The following is an 18,041-nucleotide window of genomic DNA, read 5'->3' on the forward strand; positions in this document are numbered from 1 at the left end:
ACCATTCAATCACATAGTCTCCTAAGCACCTTCCAGTGATGCATTCAAGGATGTCACTAACACCTACCACGTGTGGTTGCTTTGCAAGTCTTCTCCCAGGAAAACTGGGGAGGTTGGGATGGAGGGGAGGGTTAAGTACTTTTATTTATGAAAGCTAAGTCAAAGAAGTATGCTCTGTACTTGGAATGGAAAATGATGGAATTGTGCTAGGATATAAGCTATATAGAAATGAGCTTTTGCTGAGATTATGTGCTATAAATCCAAGCAAGCACTAAAAGAGTTAATAGGTGCACTAAAATTCCAGTCAAAACTTAAAGGAAAAGAAATGTGAAAAATAGTTTTGTGTTTGTGTGCCTTTCTATTGTAGTATCTCAGAGTACACAAAAGCTTTGCTCTGCCACTGTCTCCTTCCCTAGCAGGAATGGAATTTGAGCACTTAGGTGAATGAAAAAGTGAACCATTTCTTATTGTTTCATTTGTGGTACACTGAGCACAATCAGTGAGCTTGGCATTGTACAAAATACAGGAGAGGACCCGATCTGCCCAACAAAGAAGACAGACAAAACAATTTAAACGTGCATTAGATTGCTAGAAGATGGATTTATTTAGAGGCAGTGCAGTTATATGTATAAGTATATAAAACATAGCACTTGCTTTTGATTATAACTGATACATTTTTAAATGATTACATAGGGATGCAAAGATTTCAAGTAGGAATTACCAGGTGAAAGGAAATAAAAAGAGTTCACTTCAGGTTCTGATGGATGAGTTCTGGTAGGAAGGAGTAGTGTCTCTCAGGCAAAGCAGAGCTCTGCAAACTGAGAGTGATGGATTGTGTGCCCTGCTATACACTGATGTACACCCAGAAGCAAGCCACCTAATCTTTGTCTCCGTTTCTGATACCATTCTTAGCCTCACAGGCATATTGCCAGCCTTTAATTGATTAATGTTTTTAAACACACTGAAATCCTCTAACGGAAAGCACAGTAGAAGTGCAAAGCAATATTATTATTCACTTCTCTCTGCCTCCATTGCCTCATCATTATGGAGATGCCTAGCCATCTCAGGGCATTATGATTTTCAGAGGGCTGTTCTCTCCTCCTCCTCCTTTACCACACACTCCCTTTCTTGAGTCCAGGGAGGGATTTACTTGAGGAGTAAAAGAGAAGGAAGAGGAACCAGCCACCGGGGTACATCAGAAGCCCTAGCGCTGGTTGTCACGTTCCAAGGGCTGAGTAAATGAAGTGGCGCGTCCCGTCCCGCCCCCGCCCTGCTAGGGTGTATGAGCAAAAGCAGCGAACTTTATGGGGAGGGCATTTCCCTGCCGAAGGGACTCGGCGCGGCTGCAGCGCTGGTGGTGGTTACATGGGGGCTTGCAGGGCTGCAGCTAGAACTTCACTTCCCAAGATGCACGCGGAGGGAGGCCTGCGTGCACATGCTCAGGGCCGGGAGGGGAGCCCAGCTGCTGTTCCCCGGGCGCTGCCAGCAGCCTGGCCTGGGACTTCCCTCTGGTTGGAACCGGAGCCCCCTACGGGAAGATGGCTGCGAAAGCTTCCCATTCTCACCTGAAGCTGGAGGGGGAGATCGAGAGGTGCCGGGCGGAGTGTCAATGGGACAGGCTGCCCGAGCTGGCCAGGCAGCTGCTGCCGCCAGCGGCCAGCCCCCCGCGGAAGGGGGCCGGGGACGTGCAGGACGCCGGTGAGTGAGGCTGGGCGATCCCCGCGTGGCACCAAGCCGTCTTTGCACAGGGAATCCCCCCCCCGGCCGGTCAAGCGGGGCAACTCTGGCTCACCGCTGGCGAGAGACGGGGGCGCTGCTGATCCGTGCCGAGCCCCAGCCTCCTGATCAGGCGTACAATGCAATGCAATGCACTGCCCAGCCGGGGTGGGAAGCAAGCCCAGCCAGCCGCCCCTAGCAGCTTGAACGCTGCATTGCTCCACGCTCCCCGAGTCAGCCGGGCCGCGCACGGACTGGCCTTTCCCCTCCCCAGCCACTGAAAGGTGCATGGTCCTGGCGGGGCTCGCCGTCGGGGCACCGGTAGCCGGGGGCCTGCCCGCAGTAGCGCGGGAGTGGGGTTGATCTCCTCTCTGCAGAGTGTCATCTAAGGGAAGCTGTGGGGACACCCAGGCAGTTAGCGAAGACGTGTCTTCTGTCTGAGCCACGACCCCCTCGCTCTTCAGCGTGCCGTGGTTAGCTGCTTGGCTCAGGAAATGGCTACATTGGGAATTGGAGAGCAGCTCATTTGAACCCTTGGCTAATGGCTGAGATATGCCCCTTGCTGGCGGTGAAGTGGAGAGCCACTTAGTTTAAAAAATGAAAACATGTATAGGGCGGTAGTGCCTTAATGCCCCAAGCAAGTTGGGCCTTATTGTGCTAGGTGCTGTATAAATACATAATAAATGAACGCCCTGCTCCAGAGGTTGAATAAGGGTGGTCTGAGCAGCTTCCCTGAAGTGTCCCCTCTTCCCATAGAAGAAAATGCTAGTGTGCTAAGGATTATACCCTTGATCAGGGCAGACTGTCACAAAAAGTGGAAAGAGGAAAAATACTCCTAGAAGAGGGTGACTCTGTAAGTAATCATGCAGTTTTACTTCATATGCCTTGGTAATGCTGGTCATGGGACTTGACAGCAGGAGGAGCAGAGAGACACAAAATGTGAACTTGCAAGAAAGAATGACTAGTCTGTAGTTTTAAGGGGGGGGGGAGGCAAAGGAAACCAAATTCATGGCTAAATTCAGCCCTCATTTATTCCTTTTTACCACTGGTGGAATCAGTGGGCGTTCCTTGGTATAGCTGAGGGCAGAAATTGGTCTTACAGTTCCTGCTCAGCAAGTATATACCTTGTAAATTACAGATTTGCCCTTTTCTTTTTCATGCTGCACATCTCAGTGGGAAGGAGACTAGTGCCAGCTGCGATGATTCATTTTGTTTGAACACACATCCTGTTAAGATTTGCTCATCCAGAAATTTAGAGAACATCCAGAATGAACTCATCTGCAAACTGCTGTCTAGCATTTGGAAAGATTGTGTAGCTATGTTTATATTGGCCACACTTCAAACATAATATTTTCTAAACTCAGATCAAGTACTTTGCAATATTTTCAGTTAAAATAAGTGCCCAATATGATGAGGTGGAGAAAAATGCTCTCCGCTGAAGACTTTACAGCCTGGTAAACCTTCACCTTTTAATCAACTAGAATTCAGCATCATTCTTCTAGCAGAATGATAGACTTTTTGGGACAGTGGGACAGATTTTTACAAATATTTAGATTCCTAAAGATGCAGATAGGAGCCCAGAGGAATTTTCATATGTGCATAGGCACCAAACTTCCATGCATAAATGATCTTGAAAAATCTCACGAGGTGCCTCTTGGCATCTTTAGGTGCCTAACTACTTTTTAAAAACTAGCCCATCTTTTTTACCGCTAAGGAGAAAGGTGGGGAAGTGCCCTTAGGAATTACCCATCACAAAGATCTTGCATCCCAACATCCATTCTGATGTTGAGAAGGGCAGGATGTGGCTTCATATGGACCCGATTGCTAAGCCGCCTGGTAGGGCCCCCAACCTGAAGCAAATACTCACCAGCAACCATACACCCTACAAAAAATCCTACCCAGGAACCTATTCCTGCAACAAACCCCGTTGTCAGCTCTGCCCACACATCGTCTCTAATGACATCATCACTGGTCCTAACCACATCAATCACACCATAAGGGGCTCATTCACCTGCATATCCACTAATGTTATATATGCCATCGTGTGCCAGCAATGCCCCTCTGCCATGTACATTGGCCAAACTGGACTATCACTACGCACAAGGATAAATGGACACAAATCAGACATAAAAAATAACATCCATAAACCAGCTGGAGAACACTTTAATTCCCCAGGGCATTCTGTCTCTGACCTGAAAGTTGCTGTACTTCTCCAAAAAAACCTCCAAAAACAGACTTCAAAGAGAAACTGCTGAGTTAGAAATGATCTGCAAACTTGACACATTCAAACTGGGTTTAAACAGAGACTTAGAGTGGCTGTCTCACTACCCAAGGTAAATTACTTTGCTCACCCATTCTGACCTCCTACTCAATGGTCGTCATTAGGTCTTAAGTACCGGACTCCACCTCCCCCATTGTTCTCAATGCACCTGGATACCTATAAGATACCAACTCTGTGTTAACTATTTTCTGTATTACTGCATCTGAAAAAGAGAGCTGAAGTCTCTCGAAAGCTTATGCCTGCAAATATTAAATTTGTTAGTCTTTAAAGGGCCACAGAACTCTCGTTGTTTTTGCTGTATACAGACCAACACGGCTACCCCTCTGGAACTATACATTTTGTGATATGCCAGTGACTTTAATATTTGGTACTATGTTCAGAGGCAATTGCTGTAGGTGCTGCAAGCACCTAGGAACTCTAGCCCTTGCTGGATTCCCAACAAACACTCCCACAGTTCTACTACGTAACCGAGGATTTTTCACTAGAGGACAGAAATAATGTAGTTGTCTGTATCTCCTCAAGCCTAGTACCTGTAGTACCCCTACTAGTCTGCCATATATTAGAAGTCAATCAAACTATTCATGTGGTTAAAGTTAAGCACCAGTGTGTGTGTCTGCAAGATTGGGGCCAAAGTGATTTTTATGCTTCTTGTTCTTTGATACCTCCTTTGTAAAAGTTAAGGCAAAAATCTATATATCTGAGACCTCTTCCTTGAGCCTCCGCCTACTAGATATCTGGGCTCAGATACTACCTGTCATCTATTCTTAAATAGATGCGTGATCTAGTCTCTGCTGTGCTGGGGTCTAGATTGTGGAGCTCTCACCCCCTGAAATCCATCTCATTTCATCACATGTAAAAAATAAATAAATGAAAGTTTGACCATTGTGGACCTTATATTTGTTTTCTCCCTCCCTCTTTTATGGACCCTCTTAAGATTTTTTTTATTTCTTATATTTGTAGAGGATGCTCTTTTGTTTAAATGTGTTGTTATGATGTGCCGATACAGTACCTTGAATGCTTTGGTTGGGTGGAGGGCAAGTTATAAATAGCCAATATATTTCTATCTATTTCCTGCCAATGTTTTTGTCCCATGGGCAGGACATGTTGCTTTGTTATGAAATTGTTCCTGGGTAGAGTGCTGGGCTACTTTACTAACACCATAGCAAGACAAAGATTTTGGAATTTGTAAAGATAAGTAATTATAGAGACTCTTGCTAAAAATGACTTTAAAAAAACAAAACAAAAAAAAAAAAACAAGAAGGACCTGATTCTGTGACTTAACTCGCAGGAGAAGTACCGCCATTGAAGTTGATGAGACTATTTGTTTGAGTAAAGTTACTTGCAGGATGCGGCCATACAGTTCTTCAAAGCTCAGGCCTAGCAAATGTGGCAGTGCCTTTTTGATCAGGGAAATCATTTGAGGTATTTGGGCTTGTTTTCACAACTGCAATTCTTTAAAAATAGATTTTGGTTGGAGGTAGAATTGATAAGACTGCAGGTCCCCTTCCTGCAGTTCGATCCATGCTGCGGATCTTCATGCCTGTGTGGAGCTGCATTGACTTCACTGGGATTTTGCACAGGCACAAGGGTTCCCCATGCAGCTCTGATTGCAAATGTCAAGACCAGAATTAGTGGTGGGATTTTTTTAAATTTATTGTTTTTTACTTACAGTAATAATGTCAAGTTTTATAGTTTCTTTTTTTTTTTTTAAATGTCTCCTGCCAAGTCATTGTAACTTGGTAGCTATGAAAGAGCAAAACTTTAGTTTAATTTCTCTGAATAAAGAACGAATCGGTCCTACCAACAGTCCTATGGTAACAATGTAGTGTCCCTCCAGGGTGAAAAAGGTTTTATAAGGAAAAAATTCTGATTTTGTGCCTCTGGAGTGCTGTTCTAAACTACAGTGTTGGGTTGAAATTTTTGTAAAATACTGTGGCAGTATTTGCTTATAAGTACTGTATATTTTTTTTAATTTACTGTGTATTTTTTTGTTTATATATTTCTATACTTTTTATAAAGTGGTGTAGTGACTTCGCTTGAATGTTAAATGACAATGTGTAGTGTTATGAAGTCTTATTACTCAGCAGGGGAAAATATAACATGTGAGCATGCTATGTCACTGATCATCTAGGACATGATTATTAAAAATGTGCATGTAATTGTCAGCCTAATTTATGAAAGTATTTGCTGTGAATGTTCACACAAATTAGATAATAGTGCATGCACAAATGGGCAGTTATATATCTAATTGGCCATTTGCAGTTTCAGTTGTGGTAACCGCATTCACTAATTAAGAGTGCACCTGAATGCGTTTTGTAAAAAAAACAAAACACCCAAGAAAACTGGGCATTAATACCAGAGTGCTTTCTAACTATTTTTCTGTGTATAAAAAATGTCACATCTGTAAACTAGTAACATTTAAAAATTGTCTTGTAAATTAAAAAATATGGGAACAGGTTGGTCCTGCATTCTCTATCTATCAAAAATTCCCTAGCCTTGGAATTTTAAGTGCATGTGGAATGCAGGCTTGGGCCTTTATTATATATGAACAATCAAAAGGCTTGACCCTTTAAATATTAACATGAGCACTTACTAACATTAGTGCTTACTTCAGTCAGTAATTTCAATGATGTCTTTATTCTGCAAACACTTTGGCATGTGAGCTACTTTACTCACATGAACAGTCACGCTGAAGCTTCTAAGACCATTTGTAAGTTATTCATGTGTGTAACTGTTCACAGGATGGGGTCTTACTCATGGTAGTAATTATTTTGTAGGATCAAGCTCCAGGCATTTCCTTAGTTTACCTGTGGGGTTTGGTTTGTGGGTGTTTTTTTTTTTAACTTTATTTTTACAAAATCATTTTTTCAGCCATATCTGAAACTTGGCATACAAGATCTCAACCAATTTGCTACAGCGAAGGTCCCGATTTAGCAAAGCACTTACACATGTAATACATGCTTGTACATTTGTAAAGTTAGGCATGTATTTAGCCGCTATACTGAATTTTGGCCTAAATTATTAGTTCATAAAAACAGGGTTTCACAGTGCAAATTCTGAGCTGCTGAATTAATTATGGCAATATAGTGAAAACTGCTACCAAAATAAATGCTTCCAATTGTAAAGGCATTTTCAGATAAAGATGGAAAAATATTTTTCTTTTTTTCTCCTTTTTTTAGTAGGAAACTTAACACTTCCAGTAAACAGAAGAATCATCAGTCTCTTCCTAGCCTAATATAGTCTTCTTGTACTTACATTTGAACTCCTTAGATAAAGGGGAATATTACACAGTTGGATAAGGTTCTCTGTTTGTTTTTCTGCCCTATGAATATATGGGAATACAGCCCTGAGTGATTTTTCTTATTCCTTCATCTGTGTCTTTCAGAGGACTATGGGAATCTGCTGCTCGCGGAGGCCTTGCTGGAGCAGTGTTTAAAGGAAAACCTTGCCAAAATAAAGGACTCCATTCCATTAATGGAAAAGAATGAGTCAAAAATGAGTGAAGCCAAAAAGTATTTGACCGGTATTCTAAACAGAGGAAAATTACTTGTAAGTACTCTCAGTAGATGCAAATCATTGTCATGTTGATGCTACTGTGGTGTGATTATTAGATGGGAATACAAAACATCTGCATCATTTATCTATGTTTCAGACTCACTGTTTTATGCGCCTTAACAATATTGTTAATGTACCATTCACTACATTTTTGCAGTATCTTCAGTTGGAAGAATCCCTTTTTAGGAGTGCTAAAGTAAATGATATGCTCCTTTACTGATACACTAATTCTTTTTAATCATTTGAAAGGAGTTGACTGGAAGGGTAGGAATTTGCTGCATTATTGGACACACAACTCTTATGTAATTTGTTGTAGGATTGCAAATAACACTAGTCAGAAGTCCTGAACTTGCTGCAGTCTATTTAAGGACCTGATCTTGTAAAGTGTTGCAGAGGGTCCTCATTTTGCATTTATTTCCATGTATGAGTAGATACTGTACTTGGGCCAAGATTTTCAAAAGTGACTGATTTTCTGTAACCTTGAGTTTTCGTTGCCCATCTTGGGAGTATATGTTTCAGTCCCCTAGAAATGAAATCAATAGGGTGGAAGCATGTACTTAAATGCTCTTCTGAATTAGGGCCCAGGTTCTTAACCTCTGTGGTACCAGTTTGCAGAACAAGGGCAGAAAGTGGCCTGCTGCATTTTCACACTCCGAGGTCTGGTCTACACTACAGACTTGCATCAGTATAACTACATCACTTGGATGTGAAAAATCCACGTAGCTGAGCGACGCAGTTGTGCCAGTCTAACACCGGGGATGGACAGCACTATGTTGGTGGAAGAGCTTCTCCCATTGACATAGCTACTGCTTGTCATGAAGGTGGATTAATCATGGGAGAACTCTCCTATTAGCACAGAGCTACATTGATGCAGCTGCGCCAATACAGCCTTTTAAGCATAGACCTGCCCTGCAGCTTTTTATTTCCTTCTCATTTAGGTCTCCATAACAGCTGAAGTAACACTTTGCATTCATACAGATCCTCCATCTCATCACTGTGCTAATTTAAACAGCTAAACGTTGTATGTTTGTTGTGTGTTAGCTAGTATGCCATTCACTCAGCATCCACTCCTGACTTTAGTTTATGCTGCATTATTAAAAGATGAGGAAATAGGTCTGTGTGCCTTTTTTTGCTTTCTAACGTACAAAGGTCTGAAGGGATTTTTCAAAGAGTGGTGAGGTTTTTTCCTATGCTTTTTTTTTTTTTTTAACTTGATATTCCTAATATTTCTTTTGCTTTTCTGGGGTTCCTGGTGGACTCTTTGGAAAGCCCAAGAACTAGGCTGAGAGCTTTCTCAACGCTTAATTGAAAGTGTGTCTGTAGGAGGAGAGGGTTGACTCTTTTTATAAAAAGATATTTTCTCCCAATTGTCTGTGGCATTTTTGAGTCAAATAAGTGTAAACAAAAACCAGTCTTAGTTGAACTAGAAATCCTTTCCCTCTTATTAGTTATTTAGGTTTCACTTCCTTGGTACTTACGATGTTGTAATCCTGTTACTTCTCTGTTCATGCCCCAGTCTCAGAATCTTTCTGGGAAAAATGGGGAGACCAGACTTAAATTTCTGATGTAAAAACCCAAGAAGTTAAAAACAAAACAGAAACAAAACGCTCAGACTTTCCAGGCCTTGTTTATCCAGTCAGAGACCAATTATTGTTCTTTTGCAGGGCACTTGAAGTTCCAGTAGGCCACGTAAACTGGCTGTGTATTAGCCTTGCCTAAACTTATGGCCTTTGCACACTGGAGTGGGATATAGGAGGGCCCTACACCCATTGTGGTCCACAGCTGCTTGGGAAGTGCGGAGCATAAACAAATTAGCTCCTCATGTTCTCCCTCCCACCCGTCAGACATGCATATCCTTAGCCCTGTCTACCCACCCCAACAGCCGTAGAGTGGGGACTGCAGGAGGCAGAGAGTTACTATGACTCTAGGGTTGCACAACTCCCTGTGTCACCCCAACTGTGGTAGGGAAAGAAGGCTGGAAATGGGTTTCTGCTCTTTAATTTAATTTTAAAAGAGGAAAGTCTACCTTATTTGGGACTCATTAGGAGTCACTGGGGGCATTTCTGTAGTGAGCTTGCCACAGGGACAGATGGAGCAGTGCTCCGCTAGGAAAAATAGAAATAAACCCTGGATATAATCAGTGTCATTATCCCAGTTCTATGTGCCATCCACAGCTGCTAATGCAATAGAATAGCTCTACCAGATCTATGTGGGGGCATCAACTCCCCCATGCTGTGTGGTCCAGAACAGGGGTGCAGAGCAGTTTTTGACACTTTATTACCCACTGATCTCATACTTAAAAGCATTAGCTTAGGGTCAGGTCTACACTTAAAATGCTACTTCAGCGCAGCTGCACCAATACAGCTGTAGCACTTAAGCAAATACACTCCTGTATCGACGGGAGAGCGTCTCTCATCGCCATAGTTAATCCACCTCCCCAAGAGGCAGTAGTTATGTCGATGGGAGAAGCACTGCACGGGGGAGTAGGTCAATATAACTGTCACTCGGGTGTGCATTTTTCACACTCCTGAGTGGTGTAGTTATACTGCTATAGGTCTGTAGTGTAGATGTGGGTGAAGACTGGGACCAACTGTGTCCCACCTCCAGCTTTGGAAAGTTAAATATGGGGGAAGCCAGCAGTATTGAGACAAACCATATAATCCTAGACATTTAGGGCTGAAAGGGACCTTGAGAGGTCATCAAGGCCAGCCCCCTGCAGTGAGACAGGGTCAAATATACCTAAGAACACCAGTCAGATATGTCTGATTTTGCTTTATGTCTAGCACACAAGTTGCTCTGAGGTCACGCTGTTTTGCTCTCCACCTATCTCACCACAGAAAATTCTTTATTTTTCCAGCCTAAATATATGACTGAAGCAGTGTTGATCCTAGGGAAGCTCCATTACGTGGAGGGATCCTACAGGGATGCAGTCAGCATGTATGCCAGAGCTGGAATTGATGACGTCTCCATAGAAAATGAACCTTTGTACCTTCTGCGCCTGGTGACTGAAGCATTTGTTATCAAAGGTAATGGATTGTATATGTATCTTAGAAGTAGTTACACATTTAGGCTAGGATTTTCAAATGCGCTCAGCATTGGCCTCACTCTGCTCTCACTGAAGTCAGAGGGAGTCTTGCCGCTGATTTTAGTGGTAGCAGCAAAGTTAGGCCATGTCGAAGGCTTTTGAAAATTCCACCTGTAATGCCTCTCCAGTTTAAAATATTTATATCATTACAGAATGTTAGTCCCTATATTGTAAACTTGGCTTACTTGCAAAAAGAAGTTTGAAAATAATACAGTAGATAAGAAATGTTGTGGTACTAGTTGCCCTGATTCAACAATGCAATTAAAACTGTGTGCTCAGTTTCATTAAAATTCAAGTTTAAATTAAGTGCATGTTTGAGTGCTTTGCTGAGTTGGGGCCTATGGTTTTCTTTAGAAGGAAAGGATATATACACACAAACTTTGGGTGACATACCTAAAGTTGTTCAACACAACCTCACCAAGTTTTAAACTGCTGACTGACATTAATACAGGCTTTTCAAGGTGGCTAGTGTATTGTTGCAATGCATGCTACATTCTATCAAACCTCTTATATACAAATAGCAGTCTCTTCTTTTTTTTTTTCTTTATATTGTTTTTAATTATACAGATCTGTTTGAAAGACCTTATTGAAAACAGCACCTACAGTTAGCAAAACTGCATGTAATTTTTGAAGTGAGAAAACCTATTGACTGATGGAAACAAACCCTGTAATCTGCTCCTTTAGTTGCTTTCAATTCTTTTATAAATGTTGCTAAAATATTGCTATCTATCTACTGCTTTCTACTCTTTTCAGCATTTCCACCAGCTTGTTAGGTGAATGAGAACTCTGTGATGATCAGATACCCTCAACTGGTATGTAAAGAGAAAAAAACAAACCAACCCAAACCCTGTTTGAATGGGCTGTTAGCACTGATAGTAATTTGGATGTGTTTTGATCTCACACAGTCACAGCATTCTGCTTTTAAAAAACCTGTTTGTTGTGCTGCTTTTGCTGGCTTTGGATTTCTTTTCTGTGGCATTCGGTGAGTCTACTGTGGTAGTGAGCTTTTTAATGCTGTAACTGATTAATTTGTAACTTGCACTTACTCCTTGTGTTGGGGGAGGAGGGGAGGGCTGGTGAAAGCTACCTATATGTGTATTCGCAATGTGTCCAAGAACAACTAAGTCCAGGGCTACACTACAAAATTATGTCAACCTAATTTACCTGGGCATACAGCCACCGCAGTTATTAAATTGCTTGTGTGTATGCATACTGTGCTCTGCCTGTATGGATGGTATTGTCAGTGTGGGGCATTGTGGGATGTCTCCCAAAAGCCAGTAACAGTTGATGTAAGTATTGCAGTTTCTGCACTGACACTGTTGATCTAGTTACATCAACCATGACTCTCTGCCACTCAGGAGAGGTGGTGTTATTAAGTCAGCATAGAGAGGCACTTATTTTGGTGGGAGCGAAATTTTAAGGGAAGACGCTTTCACAGCAAGGTTGACACAAGGCAACTTATGTCTCCCTAATCATGTAGTGTAGACCAGACCTAAGGGCCCAACGCAAAGACCTTTGACCTCCATTGAGTCTTTCCATTGACTTCAGTGGGCATTTGATCAGGCCTTAGGTTAGCTATATAAGTTATTGTAATGTGTGCATATAAAGATATCAAAAAGCACTGCTTCTTTAGGGCCTGAGCCAATAAGGTGGTGTGTGCACCATCCCCCGCTGTTGCTTCAGGGAGTTGGGGTATGTTTGTGCCTTGCTGGATCAGGTCCCATCTCTTGCTAATCTTTCTTGTTTGTAAACATGAAGAATTCATGATGGATTTTTCCTTTTGGTTTGGGGTGTGTGTGTGAAATTCAATAAAATTGTCACCTATGCTGCATCATTTCCACTATTCTCATTTTTCCCTCTGATTTATGAGATCAGTCTAGAAGCCAAGGGGATGCAGGCCTCTCAGAATTCAATTCTGTTCTTTTGCTATAAGTTTCTGACAGAAAACAAAATCCTGCTGGGCAGACTTAGCCCAGCCAAATTTGATGAGAAAACACAGCTTTCCCACTTTCTATTATGATGATGATGATGATTAATAATTTGTATTACTAGTACTTGCTTACAGAGCAGTGAAACCCTTATATTTATGTAGTAGTGTGCATAAAATAATACAACAGTAAGTTTCTGCACAGACTCATTCTGCAGGGCAGGATAAGGAGAGTTGTCCTTTATTTAAAAACAAACAAAAATCTATAGCTCCAAAACAAAGTTTACTGGATATTTTTCCCCCCTTCATTTGGAAGTCTGGGGACATAAATGACCAGATCTTCAGTTGGTATTCATTGGCTTAATTCCATTAACTTCAGTAGAACTGCTCCTCAGCTGATCTAAATTGGGTCTGGTCCAAAGCAATTTTCAGTTAGCACTGATCTGTAGGTCTTTGCTTATAGTGAAAACTGGTTTAAAAAACAATCCAAATCAGCTGGAACCCACATAGTCTTCCTTTCAGAATAGCACCTTCCCAACTTATTTTTTTTAAAGGTCTGGATGAGAAATTAAATGTAAAGCCAGTCACTTTCCCTGTCTACCCAGCACTCGTTAAATAGCCAAGAAAACACCCTTTAAGAACAGCTTTTTTTAAAGATGACCCTTCAGCACCACTGCTTTTGTTGTTTTAGTCTCTTACTAGCATCCTTGCACGTACCTTAAGCTGGAACTGACGTGATGCACTATGTGTGCAGTGCTGTTGTAGCTGTGTCAGTCCCAGGAAATTAGAGACACAAAATAGGTGAGTAATGTCTTTTACTGGAGCAACTTCTGTTGGTGAGAGTGACAAGCTTCTGAGCTTACACAGAGCTCTTCTTAAGGTCTGGGAAACATACTCAGAGTGTCACAAGGTGGAAAAGATTGTTTAGCGTAAGTAGCTAACACACATTTCAAGGGACCACGCAAGGTGAAGTGGCCCGTTAACATCCCTCCAGTCATAGAGCGGAAAGGAAGGCAGGGATAGGTGGGGGGAAACAGGCCACTTCACCTTGAATGGTCCCTTGAACATATGTTAAACAATCTGTTCCACCTTGTATTTAGCTGTGACACTCTGAGTAAGGGCATGTCTGCACTACAAAGTTAAGTCGACTTAATTTATCGACATCCAGCTGCTTCAGTAATTAAGTCGGTTGGGCATGTCCACACCACGTTCATTGTGTCCGTAGCAGTGTTTTGCATTGATGCACAGAGCAGTTCACTGTGGTTAGCTATCCCATAGTGCAACTATACGCAGTGGCTTTTGGGAAGGGCGTGCAAAGCCTCACGGGACCAAAACATTGTTGCAAGGGGGAATAGCTTCCCATGATTCAGTTTCCTCCCTACCCTGATATCAACGGCAAACAGCATACTTTTTCACACTTTTTTTTGAAAGCCTGGCCTAGCCGTGCGTACACGATAGCCAGAGAAGCATGGACCCCACTCAACTCTGCACTCTTGTTGTGAGAAATACAAACACCTTGCGCCTGCTCTGTAATATTTCCAGAGCTGAAACAGAAGCTGCAGGGGCCACAGAGGGCCTCAAGCTGCTTTTCTTGAAGCTCATTCAGATGCCTCAACGTGTCTGATTGGTCCTTCATAATCTGCAGCATTTCATCCTGCAAGGCATGCTCATGCTCCTGGACTGCTGTCCATGTCCAGTTTTTCAGACCGTGAAATCCTCCGGGCTCTTAGCTCTGTGCCAGCTGGCCCAGGGGAATTCATTATCTCACTGAACATGTCATCACGCGTTCTCTTTTCCCACCTTCTAATCTGCGACAGCCTCTTCACAGGTGTGGAGGATGCACTAAAAGCCACGCTTTCCACTGTAAGGCATGCAAAGCACATGGCAACCATTGTCTGTATACCCTGGGTCTAGTGCAAGGTTGCTATTTAAAAAACACTCCCCTTATTACACTTAAGTGCAAGACACAATATAATCAGAATCCCTAGCTATTCCGTGAACCAGTTTGCTGTTCCAGCCGTGGTGAGTGTGGCCCAGCGGCATGGGTGATGGGACTTGTGCTGCAACTTGTGGGAATCCTGTGTCGGGAGCACAGGTGGGCAGGTGGACAATGCTCAACTCATCCTCAGCAACATGGACATTGCTTTGAGACCAGGGACCATCGTCAAGCCTCCCAAATTGCGGTATTTGTCCGAGGCAGTTCTGGGGGAGGAGGGCAATTTTGTGGCCATGAGAAAACACAGAAGACCGCTTCCCTTAACGCTGCTGGTAGTAGTCACCCTGGACTTGCAGATTCTGAGGGCAGTGCTGATCCCTGCCAACCAAATCACTGGCATGTTAGGGAAAACGTGGTTAAGGGACCCGGAAATCGCTATGGATCACATGCTCTATTGTTTGCAATATGAGCACTTGCAGTGAAAACTTCCACCATCTCCCCTAGGTGACCCTATGTGATATTAGTCTCCTGAGGGTAACAGAGGTGGCAAGGGAGTTGATGCAGCAAGCGTCAGGGTACAGACCTGGTCCTTATGCTGCTATGTTGTGTACTGCAATGTCAGCAGAATTAATACTGGAGTGGTGTGGGAAAATGAGGAAGAAATAAGGCAGCCCTCCCCAGAAACTTTCTGCAAAGGTTTGTAGAGTACCATCTCCATGGAGGATTCCCAGGCCATCCCTGTGCACATAAATAGTGTTTTCTGGGGGGAACCCTCTGCATAGCCCGAGTGGCCATTGGGGAAGCAGATTTTCTTCATATTACACATACTATATAAGAGCATGTAACCTCTACAGTTTGATTGGAATTGCATACTCACCTGAGGTGCCTTTCCAGGCATCACAGTTGGTCACCATGCTGTTCTGCGACTGGCTGGCCTGATTGGGGTGTTAAAAAATAGCTTCTGGCTCTCTGGGAGAATGGATCCCCCACTCATCTGTCTCCCGTTCTCCTCTTTCTCATCCAGAATGTCCTCCTCGTTGTTGCCTGAGGAGGCCAATTCAGTCAACTTACATAACACTGTGTCTACACTGCCTCTCTGACTCATTGACATCTGTTTAAGTGCTACACCTCTCGCGGAGGTGGAGTAATTAAGGCAATGTTACAGGCGAGTTAGGTCGGTGGAAGGGACCTGGCAGTGTAGATGCATACATTAAGTCGATGTAAGACAGCTTCTGTCGACATAAGTTTGTAGTGTAGACCAGGTCTAAATTTCCCAGACCTGAAGAGGAGCTCGGAGACAAGCTTTTGAGCTTACATGCTCACCAAAAGAAGTTTGTTTAATAAAAGATATTACCTTGCCCACCTTGTATCTGTGATGCATTCTGGTATTTCTGAGTTGGGGAATTATTGCAGAGGGGGATATTGCAGTGCAGGCTCTAAGGCAATCAAAATGATGATGATGGAAGGAAGGAAGAAGGATCGGATTGAGGGACATTTGGCGTCTTCTGTTTGGAGCAAAGATATAATATGATGAAAAAGAGCTGGTTTGAAGAGGAACGGGGTGGGGTGGGGGAGTAGTTCTAGATATATAGAGAGCAGATGGCTGGGAGTAGAATCTGATTTAAAAAAAAAAAAGAATTTGCTTTTGTATAGCACCTTTCATACTCTATTCCAGAACAATTTGATAGACATTTGACAGTGATCCAAATTTTTGAGGTCTTCTTTGAAACTTTTTGGCATATTACTGTTTATCTGGTTTGTGAGCAGCAAACAATCAGGATGTGGGCCCTATTGTGCTAGGTGCTGTGCAAACACACAAAAAAAACCCATTATCAAAAGTCTTGCAGGACAGATTTCTACCCAAAACGAATATCAACAAGTAAATGTTTAGGTTAGTTATAAATGCTGGGACTTGAGCAGCTAATAGGAATTATAAAGGTAATGGCAGAAATCAAAATATTTTATCTGAACTGGCTGCATCTCCTTTGCCCAGATCTGTTTCCAAGTCCATGACCATTTGAGTTGCAGGTTGGGGAAGGGAAGAAATGTCATCTCTCAGCAGGTATTGTTGGTGTATGTGGACTTTTCATAATCCAGTCTGAGTTTAACTCGTTTTGAAAGTTGTCTTGCAGATCATCGAATGGACAAATATTCTGTACGTATTCCCTCTTAGGTATGAGTTTCAGATGGTTTTCATTCATTCAAGAAGCCCTCTGCTCAGTTTGCTGTGTTGCATGTTATCTCTCACTCTGATCTGTGGTGCAAGTAATTCTGCCCGTTTCTTACTCAACCCTGTTTTAGCAACAGGAAAACATGTCAGAAGCCAAATTCATTCAGATATCACTTCTGATCTACTTGGTGCATGTCAAAGCTGAGTTACCTGGTATTGTTTTCTTCTTGTATCTGGTGTTCTGAGACCCAGTCAAAACAAGCAAGTAAATGTCAGTTTGCAGTGTAACTTTACAACAGATGTCTCCTGAGTGTACTAAGTGGAGCAGAGCTGCATGGATTCCTGTCTTGTCTGTTGGATAAATGCACTTGTAGGGAAACTTTTAGAGGTGGTTCCCAGCCTTGAACCATAGCTTTTTTTGCTGTGACTTATAAAGTCTAGGCAGGACTCTCAACATACCTAGATTCCAGTTTCTATTATGGCCTACATTTAAAGGGGAACTGAAATGCTCTTAAAATGAACAACCCACTGATTATTTAAGACCCTACATCCTTAATAAAAGTAAACTTTACAATGGTCTCTTTTGTGTTAAAATGTGTTTAGTTATGCAAATCAGTTGCTCTTATTTGCCTGCCCATACCTGAGTTAAAAGGTCAGTTGTCTTCTCTAGGATTGCTAATGTATTTCAAAAATAAGGGACTGTTTTCTTAGCACCCTCACCTCACCCTTCCTTCCAATATTAATATTATTAATAATTAATAAGCAGTACTCCCCCACATTCACCAGGGATATTTCTTGCTGCTTTTTGCAGCACTCATCAGCTCCTGATCTTCTTGTACAGAGATGGAAAAAATAAGGGATGTTTCTTGTAATAAGGGACTGTTGGCAACCCTCCGTGTCACTGACTCTTAAAGCAGTGTGAATAGTACTGCTCCCTGCACTGTGTAGGTGTTAATGATGATAAAGACACATAGCATTTATATTGCTTTTTTGATCTGACATCTTCAAAGTGCTTTAGAAAGGAGCATAGGTATCATTAGCCTTGTTTTACAGATGGGAAAACCAAGGCACAGGGTGTCTAAGCGACTTGCCCAAGGTGATAGAGAATCAGTAGCAAAGTCAAGAATAGAATCTAGATCTTCTGACTCCTAGTCCCTTGCTGTTGTCAGAGCCACAGTAAACTGCTGCAGGAGAATCACAGAACCCTGGTTCCTGAACCAGAGTAAGACATACACAAGCCTTTCAGTTTGCCTTTAATACTTATTTGTGCAAGATCCTCACTCATTGCCAAAAGGTACTAAATGCAGGTCAGGGGATGGTATGTAAAGGCGTCTTAATTCTCTTTTGTGCTTCCCTGATTCTGGTGCTGCA

The 18,041-nt window shown here is 42.5% G+C and overlaps 1 protein-coding gene across 3 annotated transcripts in view; it reads left to right on the forward strand.

Annotated features, from left to right (window-relative positions):
* Positions 1–1,292: 1,292 nt before the first annotated feature.
* Positions 1,293–18,041, forward strand: part of TTC7A (tetratricopeptide repeat domain 7A) — a 240,412-nt gene continuing 223,663 nt past the window's right edge. For 2 of the 3 annotated variants that reach the window (XM_067565099.1, XM_067565100.1), the window contains exons 1-3: positions 1,293–1,698; positions 7,383–7,546; positions 10,410–10,578. In XM_067565099.1, the coding sequence (XP_067421200.1) occupies positions 1,539–1,698; positions 7,383–7,546; positions 10,410–10,578 (493 nt within the window). In that variant the 5' untranslated portion in view covers positions 1,293–1,538. Of the gene's footprint in view, positions 1,699–7,382; positions 7,547–10,409; positions 10,579–11,438; positions 11,450–18,041 lie in introns of those variants that run through there. The other variant, XM_067565101.1, reaches the window with a different exon arrangement.

The sequence above is a fragment of the Emydura macquarii genome, unplaced genomic scaffold (assembly GCF_026122565.2).
Source record: "Emydura macquarii macquarii isolate MOO-44397 ecotype Brisbane River unplaced genomic scaffold, CSIRO-AGI_Emac_v2 contig_2676, whole genome shotgun sequence".
In the NCBI taxonomy this organism is placed as follows: domain Eukaryota; kingdom Metazoa; phylum Chordata; order Testudines; family Chelidae; genus Emydura; species Emydura macquarii.